The sequence below is a fragment of the Rhipicephalus sanguineus genome, chromosome 8 (assembly GCF_013339695.2).
Source record: "Rhipicephalus sanguineus isolate Rsan-2018 chromosome 8, BIME_Rsan_1.4, whole genome shotgun sequence".
Lineage (NCBI taxonomy): Eukaryota > Metazoa > Arthropoda > Arachnida > Ixodida > Ixodidae > Rhipicephalus > Rhipicephalus sanguineus.
The window spans coordinates 70,623,979-70,643,544 of NC_051183.1; the positions used below are offsets into that span (position 1 = coordinate 70,623,979).

Below are 19,566 nucleotides of genomic sequence, written 5' to 3' on the forward strand. Positions count from 1 at the left end.
TCTTCACCGAGTCAATAGTAGGTGGAAATTGTAATTTATGGTTTATATATATATTTCCCTGGAAGATGTAATGAAGAAATGTGCAAAAGGCAAACCTCAGAATAACAGTGAAAACGTTGGACGTAAAGTACCATCAAAGACGGAGACCGGCTGTTTATTTTCCTCTAAGTTGAACTTTTACGCCGCGAGTGATGCTATTTGGCTTCCCAGTAGGAATGCTGTTAAGTGGGAGAACTCGACATCGACCAAGTGAAGCTCACACGATGAAGGAGTAGGAAGGAGGAGGTAAACGAGAAATGGAAGCGAGTATAAGGGTGAGGAGGAAATAAGAGAGCAAGACACAGTAAAGTGTTGTAGGACTTTCATTGCTGAGGGTTTCCTTCAGCTACGCTATTGGTGTTTGCGATAATAAAGCCGCACCTAGATGTTTTTTTTCTTTTCTTGCTTGAGTCTACGTCTGGGCTTCCGATTTTAGTAACCTGCTAACTCGATAGCATTTGTCAAATCACACATGTAGTAACAAGCACAGCACTTAAAATAATTCACTCGCCATTTGTTGTTTGGATGACCACAGCTCCACCGCCATTGCTGGACTGCAACGCAGTCAGTTGACTTGTGCCACCTCCGGTTGTGCTAGATATCTGGCTCCCGGTAGACGTATGGCCTCCCTGCTGTTGTCCTACGCACACATACAGAGCACTTTCTCTTCTCAGCTAGTCCTGTTTTATTGCGCCACAAAAGTACACATTACTACAATGTTGTGCGGAACAATAACATCGGACAACTTCTTTTAACTTACAACCGAAAGGCATAACAAGCACCTTCGAAATACCACATGGTAGCGTAGATGATTGCATGAATTGTCATAATATTTATTAGAAATAATTTGGGGTATAATAATTCTCAGCAGGGGCCTGCAGTTTTACTTGTTATCCGAATGATGTGAACTTCGAAATCCAGTAAAGAAACAACTAAAGGAGGGTAATTAAAAAAATGTTGCTATTGTTCAACAAGGACATTTCAAGACTGAACGCTCGGTTATGAATTTTTCGCACTGCCTCTAAGAAAAAGGAAAGGCAAGTTTTTGTAGCTTTCATAGTATTTCAATGCGAATCTAACGGAAATAAAAAAAAAGTAGACTTACCGTTTACCGTTGAGCTAATCGTTGTTCCTCTCACCGAAGTTGTAGATGATTGCTGGGACGAACTTGTTTGATGTTGTAGAGAAGTGTTCCAACTTCCATTGGCGCCCGACACTTGGGTGCTTCCCGGCAGTTGTCCTGGGCCTGCATAATAATGCTTGCACTGAGTAAAACCGAAAGCTACGTCGAGCTTTCATAAGCATATATATATATATATATATATATATATATATATATATATATATATATATATATATATATATATATATATATATATATATATATATATATATATAGTAAGGAAGACAGAGCGGCGCCCGGCCAGCGCGAAGCATAAAAAGACGAGGTGGAGAACAAGAACAGCCGGCCTAGCCTACGGGCATTGTCTCTTCCTTGACAATCTATATGTGTGTGTGTGTGTGTGTGTGTGTGTGTGTATGTGTGTGTGTGTGTGTGTGTTGTGTGTGTGTGTAATGAAGGTGGGTTAACAGTACGTCTAAGTGATGTTGTAAATGGCACCATAATGCCCATAGTCACTTTGTTTTATATCCCGGGCTCACAGCACAGCTGGAATGCCGGACAAAATATTGCCTACATTACCGGTATAACCTTTATTTTATTTTATTTATTCAACAATACTATCAACCCTCTTCCGAGGGTCCTTACAGAGAGGGTAACGCAAAGAAATGACATGACTGGTCTCTCTGTAATGGGAATCGGTATAACACGAAAGTAAACCTGCCTTCCCGGACATACTTGAGCGTTTGTTGTGCGTTGTTTCGCCACAAGGGCGAAGGAATGAATGCTATAGCAACAAATTATAATGTCATGTCAAGAACTTGCCGTTCTTGCGCGAAGAACTTGCCGCAGGTCGAAACTTGCAGTGCACTGCTCGAGCAGAAAGGACGCACGGAAAGAACATACACAGGATGAGCGCGAACTAACTGTCACAGTTGTAACTCTTTTGTGTGTGAGCAATACGCTCGTTTCGCAAAAGCGGCCGCTGCACTGAGGGAAGTGGCCTTTGTGCTCTTTGTAATTTCAACCCAAACTTGCGGTGAGAGCACAATACGTAAGAACTACCGCAACCACGAGATGAGCGCGCGCGCATGAGCTACCACGCCCTGTAGAGGCGCGCGCTCATCGCAACGCGTGGGGAGATGAGCTTTAAAGCGCGCCCACCGAGCCCTTCGCGTTATCTCGCTAGTGATAACGAAAACACGCAGAAGTGCCACTGATCTCTGAGTACCGTCAGCGGCAAATGGTGTACTTAAAAAGCTGGTTGTTAGTACGGTCAAGAACGAGCCGTCTGTGGCCGAGTGGTTTCGTGCCGCGCGCTGCCGAGCGAGGGATCGTAAGTTCGACTGCCGGTGACGGACCTTTTCCTTCTAGTTTTTTCTTTGCGATCTGTTAATCTATATATTTTGCGACAGCATATCCTTGACAAAAATACGCCAGTGGAGCCTTGGTGGACCCGGCATAAATCACTTTCGTGTTAAAAATAAGAACATTCACAAATACACAAATATAGGATACATGAAGATCAAGTGGTACACTAGTAGAGATAGTCACCCAAGGTCTGTTCGAATTTGTAAAAATCATTCTGTTGCATAACACACATTGGCAGTTCATTCCACATTTCAATTACGCTAGGAAAGAAGGAGTATCTGAATGTATCGATATGAGCGCTGTACGCTTAGATTGCCCGATTGTGGTTAGTTCTGGAGCTCTGTTTAACCGGTGGCAATGTGTATGCTTCTTTGCTAATATTTATTTGACAGCAAGTATTTGAACTTTACATACAATCCACGATATAGAGAATCGAAATAACACAAACATTTTTAGTATAGCGAATTTGTCACTGATGTATTTATTTCTATATATTAAATATAAGTAGTCACTAACGATTGAAAGAATACAGGAAAGTTATCTGGACATTTCTCCGAGAGCAATATTTGGATAAATCATTCTCTCATGAAAAACTGCAATACATACTTCACTGTAAGCCAAAAGCGGGGCAAGCATAGTCGTGCGCAGAGTTCCCCTTCAGGAAGGCGAAGATTCATCGCGGCCCCCCCTCCCTATTAATACATTGTATGGGGCAGACTTTGCGCCCCTTTCTTATTAGGTGACTAGGTAGGGCTGCCACCCCCCTGTCTCCCGCCCCCACCCCGTGAGCACGCCTATGAGCGCAAGTACATCACCGAATGCTGATGTTCTATCTTCTGATTGACGCAAATCTCGCTATGATTAGTCTATGTTTTGTCCGCTTGACAGCGACATCTGAAAATTAATGGCGTGTCGATAATCTACGAATATGAACACCTGCTTTATGCCACATCCTGCCAAAGGTAGGATGTGGCGTAAACCAGTCTTTGACCCATATATCGATGCGTTTACGTAATTTCTTTATCGTGAACCCTGTTATAAAACAAAAATGCGATCACACATAAGGCGACAAACTCGCTTATGATAAGAAAACAATCAGCTGAAGCAAAATAATAATTGAACGAACAAAGATGGAATCACTTACCGGTTGGAAATTGTGGAAAGCCGACTCCTCCGGGACCACCTATTTGCGTTTGCGACTGAGATGAGCCTGCTGCGCCGATAACTCTCTGTTGACCGGCAGCCAGAAGGGAATCGTAGTCTATTTTTTGAGTCAGAGCTTCGAATCGTCCTGTGTGATTTCAAAAATTTTCTGTGAGAACAATATCTCATTGAACAGAAATAGTTCAAACCACGTGTAAAGGCACATTTTTCTGTAGGCTGTAAGACCAGGTCAACTGGTTTATAGCTGAGCTCTCACCTACGAAAGAAAAAAAAATAATTTACGTGAGATCTTCGGAGTGAATGAATAGAGAATAGCGCGCTAGAGTGCGTCCGCCAGACACACTATGTGTAAAAATTGTAGTGGCTTAGCTCGGCTATGGAAAGATGTACGTAGCGTGAGCTAAGTTTCAGCTGATCATTCTATAACCCGCGCCAGGGTTTCAACCCACTCAGGCGCCGCCGCTAAAGACAACGTTTCACGCATGACACTACTTAGCGGCGTCAAGTCTTTCATGTGCCACAGTCTTTCACACACGTCGCACAGATATCCAAACGGATTGTTTACAAAGTGCATCTCGAAGGTTTGAGTCGCACTGGCGCTTTCGCTAGGTTTCACCGTATAGTCAGTCGATCGCCGAGCCTTGACGTCATCAACGGCGTCTTGTTGCTGCTACAGAGACGGTCGGGCACGTCGCTCAGCCTCCTGGCGACGCCGCTTTGCTAGACGTTCCTTCCTTTGCTCCAGTGTCTACGCACTACGTTTAGCCTTGTGCCGTTCGTTGTTCCTACGCTCAACCACTAATTGCGAGGCAACTACTTCGGTATCCGATGAGCTAAGCTTCTCCGCTCTTCTGCGCCGGTGAGCAGCATTTGCGCTCTCGTTCTCCATGGCTATACCACACTGGCAAACTCCAGCCAGAGGTGCTATTAAGCGGCTCCAGCGCAGTGGCGCACGGCGACTGCACAGCGAAGGCGCGCAGCTGCGCGCGCGCCGTCTGACGCAGCTATGACGTCACTCCTCTGAAATGTGCAGACCGGCGAGTCACGCGCGGCGGCGGTGGAGTGAGCGGAGGTGGCGGCTCCGCTGCGCCAGCTGTGTGACATCACTGCTCCTCGCGCATGCGCAGCACGGCTCTTGTACGCGCACGCCAAACCACTCCGGCTCGGCCAGTGTAGCTAAGGTTACACCGGCTCGGCCAGTGTAACTAAGGCTACAAAAGAAGAGTTCATTGCGGCAAGAAAATATATTGAAAGACGGCAGCAATGTCGAGCACTCGACGCCTTTTATTCAGCAGGGCCGCCTGACCAATTCTAAGAACGAAGAAGACGCTCACAGTGATCATGATTATATAGAGGTGAAGAAGAGTAAGGACGGATCCTGTGAATAATGTGCTCACACTTATTTTTCCCTCGTGCGGAAGCGGCCAACCTGGCCGCTGTTTATGGCGTTGCTGTACGTCGTAGAAATAGTTGTAAGGTTGACTCGTGAACAACCTCCGTGCCACGGCAACGACCATCGGAAGTCATAGTAACATGAGCTACCCGATAGTTAACGGGAGAAGTTTGCTCGACAATAGCGTAGGGGCCAATAAAACGTTATTGAAACTTATCACATAGGCCAGGAACTCGCGTTGGGGTCCACAGCAATACTTCGTGTCCGGGATTGAACTGAACTACGCGATGAACGTCATCGTAGCGAGTCTTGCACTCCTGTTGACTTGCCTAGGTATTGAGGCCGGCGCGGTGGCGACAAGTGGCCAGGAGAGAGATTAAGTGCGCACTCGATGACGCCGACGAGTTCACGGGGACATCAAAAAAGGAGACGTCGAGGGGAGATGTCGTTTGATGGCCATAGACAAGGAAGAAGGGTGAGTAGCCCGTGGTGCGCTGCGTACCGGTATTTTAGACAAAGGTCATGAATGACAGGATGGTATCCCAGTTGGTGTGGTCGGCGTTGATATACATGGAGATCATATCCGACAGAGTTCGATGAAAGCGCTCTGTGAGGCCATTAGACTGGGGATGGTAGCTGAAAGTCGTCTTATGGATGGTGTTACATGCGTGGAGAACATCTTCTACTACTTTCGAGAGAAATGCCTTGCCGCGGTCACTCAAAAGGCCGAGGGGGGCGCCATGTCGCAAAAAACACCAGGCCTGCGCTGAACCCGCAGCACAGTTACAGCGAAAGCTGGAAGAGCGGCGTTTCTAGAGCCTGTTAAGCTCTCTTGGGGCTACAATGCAAGTACACTAGAAAGGTACCCACTACGCCATAAATCACAATTTTTGTGAAGTTGGGAAGCACCTACGAAGCCATTATTCGTCATTCTGCGGAGAAGCGAGCCACCAGCTACACGTCTGTAAGGCATTATGTGCACTTTGTTGACGCCACGACTGATGACGATGAAGAATTATGGCTCAGCCCTTTGTAATGGTTTGGAATCTTTAAACGGCCCACCAGTTATGTAATTTGCATTGGGTGTCACCCGGTCGCTATTTCCTACTCCCGTCATGCTGTATAACATACGTTGACGTGGGAGAGAGACGGGGGGGGGGGGCGAAGAACTTTACTGAGACCCCGAGGAAATGGATCATGCGCTTATGGGCTTTCTTGGCAACCAATACAAGTGTACTTGCGAGGAACCCACAACGCTATAAACCATTGTAATTTTACTGAGACCCCGAGGAAGTGGATCATGCGCTTATGGGCTTCCTTGGCAACCAATACAAGTGCACCTGCAAGGAACCCACTACGCTATAAATCATAGTAACTTTTGAGAAGTAGGGCAGCAGGCACTGTGCCATTTTTCGTCATCCTACGGAGAGCGTTGGTACCTGCTAAACGCATGTAAGGCATTATGCGCACTTTGTTGATGCTGTGCCCGATGACGATGAAGAATTCTGGTACAGCCCTTTGTAATGGGTTGGAAGCATTCAACAACTCACTCGTTGCGCAATTCGCATTGTGTGACGCCTGGTTACAGAATTCGCGTTGTGCGACGCTTGGTGCTTATTTTACTCTTCTGCCCCGCCACGGTGGTCTAGTGGTTATGGCGCTCGGCTGCTGACCCGAAGGTCGCGGGATCGAATCCCGGCCGCGGCGGCTGCATTTTCGGTGGAGGCGAAAATGTCTGAGGCCCGTGTACTTAGATTTAGGTGCACGTTAAAGAACCCCAGGTGGTCGAAATTTCCGGAGTCCTCCACTACGGCGTCTCTCATAATCATACCTTGGTTTTGGGACGTTAAACCCCAGATATTATTATATATTTTACTCTTCTACCACGCTATATTGCATATGCTAATGTGGTTCCTTCCCGACATGAAGCCTGTATAGGACCTTTTTGCAAAGCAGTTTCAAGCACCGGCATGGCTGAGAGGTTGAATACTGGGCTCCCACGCAGAGGGCCCAGGTTCGAACCTCATTCCATCCTGGAATTTTTTTCTTATTTCGTTTTTTTCTTATTTCGAGCGATACTGGTTACGGACACCGGCGGCGGCGGCGGCGGCGGCGGACAACTACGGCGCCAAAAACGGCCGGTGAAATGATCTCATAACAGCTTTCGCTGTAACAGATAGCTTCCAGGAAGAAAGTGGCGATGTCCGCCACTGATCCTGAAGGGAGTGCAGCTGTTTCGGCGTACCTTGTCAAGTGGTCGACTGCAGTGACAATCCATCGCTTGCCACTCGCTGATATTGGCAGTGGTCCGTAGAGGTCGGTGCCAGTGACTTTAAATGGAGCGTTAGGACATTGAAGAGGTTGTAGGACTCCGGCCGGAGATGAAGTGGGTCGTTTGCGGCCCTGGCAGAGCGAGCATGAAGCAACATATTGTGCTACGCAGGTGGAGAGTCCAGGCCATTTGAAACGACTGCGGATACGTTTTGTGAAAACCGAGATGACCAGCCTTGGGGTCGTCGTGAAATGCTTCTAATATCTTCGCTCTGAGTAAACGAGGAGCGACGGGAACCCAACGCTGTCCTTCTGGGTGGAATACAAAGCGGTAGAGGATTGAGTTTTTCATATTGAATTTCTGCACCTGGGCTACGGGCGCGGGCGTTGGGAGGACGAGACGAACCGTGAAGGCGCTGCATAATAGAGTGGCAGTAAGCGTCGCTGCATTGGTGAGACGCAAACGTCTCGTTGCGGAAAGAAGGAAGCACATTGAGAGCGGCGAGCGAATTAACTGACGAATCTCTTTCGTAGACGTCATAGCCGCGGCGTTTGTCCTGCTGGCGTTTGCGACAAAATCGTGAAATATGGCCTCGAATGCCACAATAATAACATATCGGGTGAGACGAGCACCAGGGGCCGTAGAAGGCAGAAGTAGATGGGACAGGTGGACGTGGCGCAAATGCTGCTAAGTTGGTCTGAGCAGGAACAGGATGCACGCTCTGAGCCAAGGAAGGTTGCATGGCTGCGATTTGCGCATATGTCGGGGGCGGAGTTGGTGGCGTCTGAATGTCAGACGTGAGAGCGCAAACCATGGAGGACAGCTCCTCTTTGATAATGTCGCGCAGACTAGTTTGACAAAGAGCGACGCTGTGGGGCTGGCGGATATGACAGTATGTGCGCTTGAAGCTCCTCGCGAATCAGAGTGCGAATCAACGTACGCAAATCCGCATACGAGGAATGCCGGATGTCACAGGTGTCGGGTTGCAATCGGATAGCGTGTAGTGCATCGAGATGTTGGCAAGTCCTGATGTCATCCTCGACGGTGCTGGGGTTTTGACAGCCAGAGTGTTGAACGTGACGTAGCCTATTCTATTAAGAATGTGTCGAACCCGATCAGCCTCTGTCATAGCCGAGTCTACGCGACGTCGAAGGGCAAGGACGTCCTCGATGTACGGAACGTACGTCTCTCCTGGATGTTGTACGCGTCCGTCGAGCTTCCTCTTCGAGACTTCAGAATGTATGCTTGGGGTCCCGAAAATCCTCCGAATTTGTTGAGCGAAGGTAAGCCAGTCAGCGAAGCTGCCCTCGTGGTTAAAAAACGGCGGTTTTGCTACTTCGGACTGATAGAAGGTGCGTCCCATTGGTTGTACATACTTGTCTAGTCATAATCCTTGAGCCATACTACAGCATCGTCGCGTGGGAGACCGGAGAAGATGGGTGGGTCCCGCTGCCGGATGGTGACGGTCCATGCGGCGGCAGGTGGTTGGACGGGGTTGGCGGACGGTCCAGGCAGCGTCTCTTCGGCCATGACAGCGGGTATGCTGAGCAAACGGCGACCCGAACGAAGCTCCAGTGAACTCGACGTCGTAGAGGACTCGAGGATCAAAAGCAGCCTCCACCACTCTGAAAGACGGCAGCAATGTCGAGGACTCGATGCCTTTTATTCAGCAGGGCCACCTGACCAATTCAACGAAGGAAGAAGGCGCTGACAGTGATGATGATTATATACAGGTGAAGAAGATGAAGGACGAGTGCTGTGAATATTGTGCTCACAATATCATGAAAAGGCCCGGAAAAATACGCATGAACCATGAACAACAAAATGATATGAGGAGACCGCATCATTGCCTCTGTCTCGTGTCAAAACAGCGTCAACAATCACCACAAGCACAGAATCTCATGTTCAAGAACTGGTGTTAATCGCTCTTTGACGCATGTTTTTCTTTCTTATTGATTGCAAAAGGTTCATATTATTCATTGCAAAAGCTTCATCAAGCCGCAGGAAAAGCAGTGCATTCACTTGCTCGGCAGCGCTCTTGTGTGCAAGCTTCTATGTTTTGCTATGCTATGTTTTTCCTTCGAAAGAAGATAGCAGGCAGCCGGATATTAAAATCGCAGATACCGACTTAATACTTTGAACATCGCGTACAACTCAATAACACAGTAGTTTCATTTCGTTTTTGTGGTCATGGACCCGTAGGCTTAATGTAATACAAAAACACGAGTAGGCATAGAAAGGACACGAAACGCAAGAAGGCCATTTTAGCATATTTAGTCCTTACCCTTTAGGCGAGTATGTGCAATACGCATGGTGTTGTCCATCTAAACATGGTTAAGGCAGCAAGCGCTTTTCACAGCACAGTAAGAGCACAGCGGTTTCGCTGCGCAGTTAGCCAAGCATTTTTACCTGAATAACAAAGTGCCCCCTTGTCGTCAGTTCTGCGTAATGGTTGTCATCTCTTACGCGTGCGGTACCAGTAACGTAGAAGACCACATTCGATGCTTGAGCGCCATCATTCGTCAGTTGCAATGGCATACCCGCTTGTAATGGGTGAGGTATTATTCGGCATCTTCATTCAATATGCTGGGGTAAGTGGGTGACTGTTTGTCGGAGCTACGATCAGCTACTAGATGGTAGTTCTAATATGATAGGCGAAGAGGGAGGCAGCGCGGCAAAATAAAGTTCTTGGCGATGTCTCAGATGTGGCATTTAGGTTGTTGGTTTTCTCAGCACACAGCACCACCGCACTCTTACGTTAATGGCCGGGATTTTTTTAACAAAAGTGGGAGATGGCGAGCACTACAAAGAAAAAATAAGATGCTGAGCCTTCCTCATAGAATTTTTCCTGTATTCGCACACTCATGATTTAATAGTAGTAAATAAAATACGAACCTTCACTGATCAACAGCAAATTTATGTAGGATATAAATTCCAGAAATTTAATAATAGTAATAATATTGTTTATTATTATTATTATTATTATTATTATTATTATTATTATTATTATTACATTATTTTATAAATATAATAATTATTATTTTTATCTGTTTTTACGCGTCAAAACCACGAAATGACTATGATGCACGGTGTAGTGGAGGGCTCCGGAAATTTTGACTATCTGGTGTTCTTTAACGCGCACTGTCATCGCACGGCACACGGGCCTCTGGTATTTGAGAAACTGAATAGGTCAGACATTTTCTACGATCCTGGTATAAAATATTGCTTGATGGGGTAAAGACCGTAGAAATGTACTTATAGATTTAGTGTGCGACACCTTAAACACGTCTTCACTCACCTCCTTCGCAGGTTCGTTGACATTCTCTGGCGGTAGGGAACTTATTTCCGAACAAAGAACAGTCGTACGACATGAAGCAACTTTTTGCGATGGGATCGTATACATACACAGCAAACACGTTGAGCAGGCACAGGGAACTCTCCAATGGGAATCCGCATGCTTCAACTGCACAGCGAAAAATGTTTATTAAATAAGGTTTCGACACACAGGCTCATGTGAATAGTTGATGGCTGTGTTCCGTTTATTAACTCACTTACAGAAATATCTCTCCCGATTGAGAGTATACCAGGCGACCAAACCATATTTTGAAAGTGATCATAGGGAACAAAAATACGCATAGAAACATAAGACTATGTATTATAGTTGCTCCTGACAACATGTTACACCAACAAATAGACAATTAAGAATGACAACTGTTGAAACTTAATCACTCCTGTACGGCGTAACTAGAAACTCAATTATGTGCAAGACAAAAACTAGGTTTATAAAATATGTACCATTAATACATAGAGTAATTGAAACCATGTAGGAATTGTGTGAACTGCAATAGAAAAATGAAAATCAAGGACCATCGACGACTAATTCTGGCGCCCATTCTTGTGCAGAATTGAGGCGAGTGAAAAATCTTTGTATTACAAGCTTTATTACCTTATTGCAGATGAGAAAATATCAAAATTTTGAATTTCTTATGAAATAGTTTTAGAGCGTGGTCGTGTTTATGGTGTTCCGAGGTGTCTCTGTGAAATGAATGCACTTTCACCAATACAAAGAGAGAGAAAAACATCAGCAAGGAAATGCAGGGATGTTAACCGAACGCGCGCCCGGTTTGCTACCCTGCACAGGGAAAAGGAATAAAGGGGCGAAAAGACATACAGGGGAAAGGGAGAGGCGGACAGAATGACAAGCACACTTGGGGAGCACATCCAATGTACACGCAGTCACAGAGATGTGTTGATTTTTTGGCCTCGGGACCACTTCCTGCAAACAGGATTCTAGGTTCATGGCTATGTGCGTCGTGGGCGCTGATGGCAACGAAAGTGCTACTAAAATACCTTTCCACAATCGCTTTGACTTCTTCCTTGCAATATCAAAGAAGCAGCATGTTCTTCCAAAATGAAACCCTTAGTGGCATTAGCAAAGTAATGAGTGCTACACAATGCCTTTCAGCTCGGTTGCTGCCAAGGTATCTCTAGGCACTCGCTAACTAATAAAAGTTTTGTTTTATTACAGGATAATAATCATGTGCCAGTTAATTCAAGCGCAGCTAGTGCTAAACATCAGTACGCGGCTAGTTCTAAACACCTAGGCCCGTACATGGCCAATGCAGTGGGATTGTTGCAGCAAACAGTTTTAAACAATACAGAACATCACGAAACTGAATTTTCATAACTAATTGTAATAGATCATTTAACACTGTTTTTGTTTTCTTCGGGGGACAACGCAATTTCTTCAACAATTTTTCAAGAGAGTGCCACAAGAGTCCTTCAGCAAGAAGGGGAATGAAATTTCAAAGATACTTTAACGAAAAATGTCATATTTAACAAACTACATTAGATAGATGTTCATTTTAAAAGGGTAGCAAACTGGACGCATTGTCTAGTTAACCTCCCAGCCTTTTCTACATTCCTTCTCTCTCTCTCTCTTAAAAGCTTTCGAGCCATTTGTACCTTTTCAGTCATGTACCTTCCTTCTTTTTTTTAAGTTATGAAATGATGTGTTTTTCCTAGCGCTGATGTCGGGCAGACTAATGTAAGCCACATATCCACCCGATCCAAGAAATGGTTCGCTTGATATACCTTCTTTGCTTGCAGTACCTTCAGAGTACACGAAGAATGGTGTAGGAACGCAACGTTTCTACAGACAGAGAGGCATGAGCAATGTAAGCCACATATCTACCCGATCCAAGAAATGGTTCGCTTGATATACCTTCGTTGCTTGCAGTACCTTCAGAGTACACGAAGAATGGTGTAGGAACGCAACGTTTCTACAGACAGAGAGGCATGAGCAATATTGTAGCCGGAATCAATAGCCATTGGTGCATGTACGTTTTTTTGCTCCACAAATCAGGTTGCTTTATGAACGCCACTGCAAAGTTGACATTTTTCATTGAAATACACATGAAGTTACCACAGTGGATCGATATCGTCATTAAGAAGAACGTAGTGAAATTTGAACAAACAGAAGAACGGGGAAGTGCAAGCTGTGCTCGCTTTCGTCGTTTCAGTGGCGTCATTCGCCGAAGTTAGATGACACCGTTTTTTTGATTTAGCTGAGCTTTACACAACGAGCTCTTACAAAAGCACAAGTACTCAAACATTTACGAGATTCTGGAGGCCCATACTAGGAATTGTTTGATAAAAATAAGGACTTCACCAGAAAGGCAGGCTATATACAACACTGGAGTGAACTCGCCATGAACAATTTCTTAATTTTACCACCCTTCGCCCTCGCTTCGCTTTTCCTCATGTTTCTAGTCTATCGACTTATCGAGTTCTTGGATTTGATGTAGTGCTTCTATATGTACGCAGATAATCTAAAACCAACAAACTCCCCAAATAACCCTTGTGCGAAGTGCCAGCATACCATAGAAAAGTGTCCAGCATTTCGCCTAATTTTCTGACCTAAACGGGTAAAATGAGCCTGCTCTGGTGGAATTCCTAATTAACCCTCTTGTAGTGCTCAAAGCGACGGCTTATCTAGGTAGTTATGAACAGCAAATAAGTTTCATAAAAGAGCCGCTAAAGCAGCCTGAGGCCTCTAAATGAAAAAAAAAGGCGAATGCAAAAAAGGGCTCACCACTTCTGCATGCTCCCATGCATTCAAATTGGGTTGTAAAAGCACCTCTACCACAACTTGGTACACAGAGTCTTGTATATTGATTAAAGTACCATCCCCGGGGCTGGCATTTCTGTGATGCATTTCTTGGAGGTACAGTGCATCTATAATCTGATATGAAAGAATCTGAAAGAAAGTGTGCCGGTGAGACGAAACGTATAGAGAACAAAGATAAATTCTGTAGTTATAAACCACAGATCTGAGTTCTGTGATGCGTATTATAATGACCTTCCCTATGCACAGAAAGAGAAAGCCTGCGATATTAGAGTTTTGTTGAATCACTCTAGAACTATGTTTCCATTTTCGAGTTGCTGCGTAGCTTATTTAAGCAAAATTAAGAACAAAACAACGGACACGGTATAAACCATACATTCACACTGCCTACATCGCTGGTATGTTGGTGTGGTCCGTTTATTGTGTCTTTTGATATAGATTGACGTAGACTTTTATACTTACAGTGTGTTCGCATTCCCAGAGAAGAGTACAATATTAAAATGCGGCGCAACCTTTGTCCTATGAATACCTGATGCTGTGAATCAACAATAACACATTGCTAAAGTTCTGTATGGGCTCCATGTAAACAACAAGGTCTTCGCCTTGTCTTAAACATCCTCCGAATTCATACATGCGATGGCTAAACAATCGATTCTATAATAATAATTAGGAGTGTAACATTAATCGACTACCATCATTGTGTATCCATTATAAGGCGGCACGCTTAAATTCAGGTACAGCCAATAAAGCACTGGTAATGTTTTTTTCATACCTTTCGATAATTATTTGGAGGGTATTATTCGCTGGCATGTCCCTTGGAAACAAATACTTATTACACTGCACTATTAACCGCCATATTTTCCCCAAATCCTGGCTACATTCTAAATGGATATGTTATTTTTCTCGCGCGCATGATTCACCCTGATATCACCCAAAATTATGTGCCGAAGTTCTTGCATACTAACATGAAGAGAATACCATGAGCAAGCAGCACAGAGTGGCTTAAAATACATCGACAAAGACCTATTGCTAGTTCCAATGCATATCAATACCGATAAATAAGGTGAACAATATATAGGTGCTACATACACCGTCCAAGATCAAAAGCAGTTTCCAAAAATCAAACTTCAACGAGGCTTGAGCTTCGCCTTCAAAAGTAGAATGCGATAGCGTAATTGGAGCCTGTTCGCATCTCCTTATCAATTGCTAGCCTAGCTTTGGTTGTCGGCGCATGCCTCAACTGTGCCGCAAGAAAACGAACTTCTGTGCGCGTAGCACTGTACGTTTCAAGCTATCCTAGAATGCTTCCTGCAAGTACAGTTGCGCAGTGCCCACTACGCCAAATTCTACCGTTGCCGAGTCAGCGAACGACCCCAACGCGTCTGTAAGGCAATTCGCAAGTCTGTGCTCACTTTGTTTGGCTCACTTTTTTGATGCTTTTGCAGCTGATAATGTCTAAATATGTCTGAGTGCTTTATAATGGGTGGGCCTTAAAACACCCACTCGTCGTGCAATTCACATGTTTGACGCCTGGCGCAATGCACGCTTCAGCCACGCAATATTTCACGCTAAGGAGACTCCTCCCACTACATGACATTCATATTGTGTTTTTTCGGAAGCAGTTTAAAGCAATGGCGTGGCTGTTTGGTAGAACAGCTGTTTGCCACACAGAGGCCTCAGTTCAATTCTCACTCGAACTGAAGATTTTCATTATTTATTTTATTTGCATCTTTTTTTTATTGTTCGGTCACGGACTACGCTGATTTTTAGCTCACAACCAACGACACTGACGCTGACCCTGACGCCGATACCAGAATTTCTACGAAGCGAGCTCTTTAACGCTATTGCGTTAAAATGGGGCCATATTGCCACACACGCCCCTTTCTTTGTATGTTTTCTGTTACACGCCCATTGCACGTGTATTTTGCGCAAGGCAGTCGCGCTGTTTCGCCACGCTGAACCTGCCATACCCGAGCAGAAGAAAGTTCGCTTCCTTATGCGAGGAGTCAAGCACGAGATCTTCGCGGGACTGATGCGGAACCCACCAAGCAACATCCAGGACTTCGTCTCAGAAGCAGCGACCATCGAGAAGACGCGAGAAATGCGAAGCCGCCAGTACAACCACCGCTTGATCCAAGACAGCGCAGCAGCTCAAGCCATCGGCTCCGACGATCTGCGCGAGACCATAACGGCCGCAGTGCGCTGTGAACTTCGTCGGATGTTCCCGTCGTGCCAGCCTCAAGTTGCCCCGATCGCAGATATCGTCCGAGAGGAAATTCAGCAGTGGCTGGGCACCCCCAAAATCAGCGCAGCCGCAGCTGCAAGTAATGAGCTATGCTGCTGCAGCCCGACGCAACGCGCCCCCTCCTCGCCCAGGTCAACACCACGCGCCACCCTAGCAGTTCCCCGGCGAGGTACCACCGCCTCCACCACCGACGTCATACCGCCCACCAGCCGGCCAGCGATATACCCCGAGGAAGACCGTCGTCTGACGCGTCCCCGACCACCGCCCATTCCTCCACTATTGCGGAGAAGCTAGCCTACCTACCGCTGCTACCAGTACCGACAGATGGGACTGCGTGTGTTCGCGATTGACGCGCTGCGTCCTCAGCGAGATAAAAAACCACGTGACATTGCCGACTACCTTGCAGGAATGCAGTGGACGCCCCGACAACCTTCCCATTCGCCGTCGCCAGGCCGCTATGTCTCACCGCAGCGCCGCCAGCACACTGGCCCAGCCCGGAGCCGGTCACCTAGCCCGTATCTGGAAAACTAAGGACAGCGACCGATGGAGGTCCGGTTGCTGTACGACGGATCATCGAAGATCCGCCACCACGGAAGACGGCACCGCGACGAAATTCAAAGAACATGATGCAAGCCGAACGGAGCCCTGACGTCGAGACATCGAGGACCTAGGAATACCTGGCGATGCAACGTGGAAACAGCAGAGCAAGCCAACGTATCCGTGATCCGACGCCGCGACCTGACCGGAACGCAAGCAGACGGACTATCGACCTCGACGTACTATTGACGGCCACGGCGTCACCACTCTCGTCGACACTGCAGCCGACTATTCCATCGTCAGTGGACCTTTCGCCACAAAGTTGAAGAAAGTGAGGACTGCTTGGCAAGGCCCCGAAATCGGGTCTGCTGGAGGCCACCTAATAACGCCGGCTGGAGTCTGCACCGCAAGAGTCACCATCCAAAACCGGACTTATCCTGCGAGCTTTTTCATCTTACAACATTGCTCCAGCGATGTGATACTTCGGAGGAACTTCCTAAGTCACCATGGCGCCGTGATCTATGTGAAGTCTCAGTCAATAGCACTAACCTCAGAAAAAAATGTCGCCCGCATCTTTCCACGGGGGGAACTCGAGTAAATGCGTGAATGTTACGTAATTGGGTTTCGCAGAAGCATCGCGCTGCCGAGTTATGGATCCGCTGCTCGACGTTGACGAACGGTTGCTGCTTCTCGAGCACGGCGTTCAGGATCCACAGCCTGTCGTTGGCGTTTCGCAGCTGCTTCTCGTTCCCCGAATGAAGGATCCGCAGCCCGTTGTTGGCGTCTCGAAGGAGCTTTTCGTGCACGAAGTTTCGGGTCCGCAGCTCGCTTCAAAGGCTTGCGTTCAGCGTCGTATGCTCGCCTCTTCGCAGCCTTTTCTTCTGCGTTGCTTGCTGTTGTTGTCGCCGACGACGGTGGGGGTGGGGTAACGTTGCCTTCAACGAGTGGTGGGACGCTGATTGAAGGTACTGTTGCTTCCATCGCATCTAATCGAGTCAAGCAAAGCGTCAAGTCAAGCGAAAGCCAAGTAAAGACGACCTTGACTGAATTCCGAACGCGCGCTCCGCCGCTTATATACACACCGCCCGCGTTCGATCGAGAGGAGGGAGGGAGGGAGAGGAGAGGCCTGCTGCTGGCACGAGACGAGCCGAGCATGCGAGGGACGGAGAGGAGAGGCTTGCTGCCGGCCCGAGACGAGCCGAGCATTCGCAGTGGGGGTGTGGACGGCGGCCGACGCCGCAGGTGCGACTAAGAAATGCTCCGCATTTAAAAGCCTTGGGGTCCCACACGAAGCCAGAGAGCTACGCACTGAATGTGATAAAAGAATACGTCACCATTCCACCTCTGTACAGCGTCATTATTTCTATCGGCACCGAAGAACCCTTAGACTTCGAAGGCATCATCGAGGGCGATCAGCACCTGCTTCTGCGTGATCATCGCCCTCGATCTGCGTGATGACAAAGGAAAGGTAGTGTTGTCAAACTTCAGCCACAAACATAGGCACCTACACATTGACACGACGGTCGCCTACTTCGATGAATTCGTAGACGCCAGCGATGCTTTCGCCCTTTTCGATGCTACGAAACCTGCTTCGGCTGATCGAGTTCCCCAACCAGATTCGGACGTCAACCCGAGCCTCTCGAAGCACAGGCAAGACCATCTCAAATCCCTGCTGCTGCAGTTCAATAACTGCTTCTAGTCGTCGTCAAGAATTCGACAGACCCCAGTCGCGAAATATCAGAAGAAAATGCCCGACCAATCCTTCACAGCCGGTACAGATTTTCGACGCGAGAACGCGATGCCGTTAAGAAGCAGGTCGAAGAAATAGTACGCGATGACATCATCCGGCCGTCCAAGAGTCCGTGCGTGTCACCTTTCGTGTTAGTCAAGAAGAAGGATGGAACCCTACGTTTTAGCGTCGACTATCGTCACCTGAACATAGTCACGAAGAAGGATGTGTATCCTCTCCCACGAATAGACGACGCCCTAGATCGACTCCACAACGCGAAATAAGTTTCGTCGATGGACGTCAAGACGGGCTAGTGGCAAATCAAAGTCAACGAGAGAGATCGAGAAAAGACTGCCGTTATAACACCAGACGGCCTGTTCGAGTTCAAGGTCATGCTCTTTGGTCTTTGCTCGGCACCCGCGATATTTCAACGAGTTATGGATACAGTACTGGCCGGCTTGAAGTGGCACACGTGCCTCGTGTACTTGCACGACATCGTTGTGTTTGCCTCAAAATTCGACGAACACCTTCAGTGCCTTGAAGCTGTAATTCAAGCAATGAAAACTTCGGGACTCACCTTGAAGCATGAAAAGTGCTGCTTCGCGTACGAGCAGCTCTTGTTTTTGGGTCACGGCATCATCAAGGATGGTGTCATCCCAGACCCGTGGAAAACAGCTGCCATCGCTGCCTTCCCGACACCCACCCACAAGAGCGCCATACGCCGATTTCTCGGCTTGTGCGCCTACTACACACGCTTCATCAAGCAATTTTCATGAATCGCCGAGCCGCTAACGCACCTCACGAAGACCGACGTGCCATTCAAGTGGGAAATGGCGCAAATCGAAGCACTTGAAGAACTGAAACGACGCCTTTAGATGTCACGGATACTAGCGCATTTCGATGAATACGCCGAAACGGAAATCCATACCGACGTAAGCAGGTAGGACTCGGCGTCGTCATTGTGCAGAAGACTTACGGGCAGGAAAAGGTCACCAGTTATGCTAGCCGGTCGCTATCAAAGGCAGAAACCACTTTTTGACAACAGAAAAAGAGTGCCTAGCCATCATCTGGGCTACATCCAAGTTTCGCCCCTGCCTCTACGGCAGGCCCTTCAATGTTGTGAGAGACCACCACGCCTTGTGCTGGCTAGCTAACATGAAGGACCCTTCAGATCGCCTCGCACGGTGGAGCCTAAGACTTCAAGAATTCGACATTGCCGCCGTTTACAACCCTGGAAGAAGACTGCGACTTTGACTACCTGCCACGTGCCTCCGTGTACCCGCCGCCGCAAGACGACCAGGATGATGACTGCTTCTTGGGAATCATCAGTACCGACGACTTTGCTGAAAGACAGCGATCTGATCCGGAACTCAGATACCTTATGGAATACCTCGAGGGCAAGACCACGGTCGTACCGAAGGTATTCAAGCTAGCACTGGCGTCGTATTTCATACGCAACGGCATTCTCTAAAAAAGTGCTCACTACTTCAAACCAAGTGCCTTCTAGTGGCGCTTTCGGCATTGCGGCCAGAGATCCTCCAGGCCCTGCACGACGACCCTACGGCAGGA

At 47.3% G+C, this 19,566-nt stretch overlaps 1 protein-coding gene across 1 annotated transcript in view; it reads right to left on the bottom strand.

Moving 5' to 3' along the window:
- Positions 1–542: 542 nt before the first annotated feature.
- The window catches only part of LOC125759458 (uncharacterized), a 37,418-nt gene continuing 18,394 nt past the window's right edge, over positions 543–19,566 (bottom strand). The window contains exons 2-6 of the mRNA XM_049418269.1: positions 13,454–13,618; positions 10,658–10,822; positions 3,675–3,821; positions 1,145–1,285; positions 543–679 (exon numbers count right to left, since the gene is read on the bottom strand). Coding sequence (XP_049274226.1) covers positions 543–679; positions 1,145–1,285; positions 3,675–3,821; positions 10,658–10,822; positions 13,454–13,618 — 755 coding nt within the window. The remainder of the gene's footprint in view (positions 680–1,144; positions 1,286–3,674; positions 3,822–10,657; positions 10,823–13,453; positions 13,619–19,566) is intronic.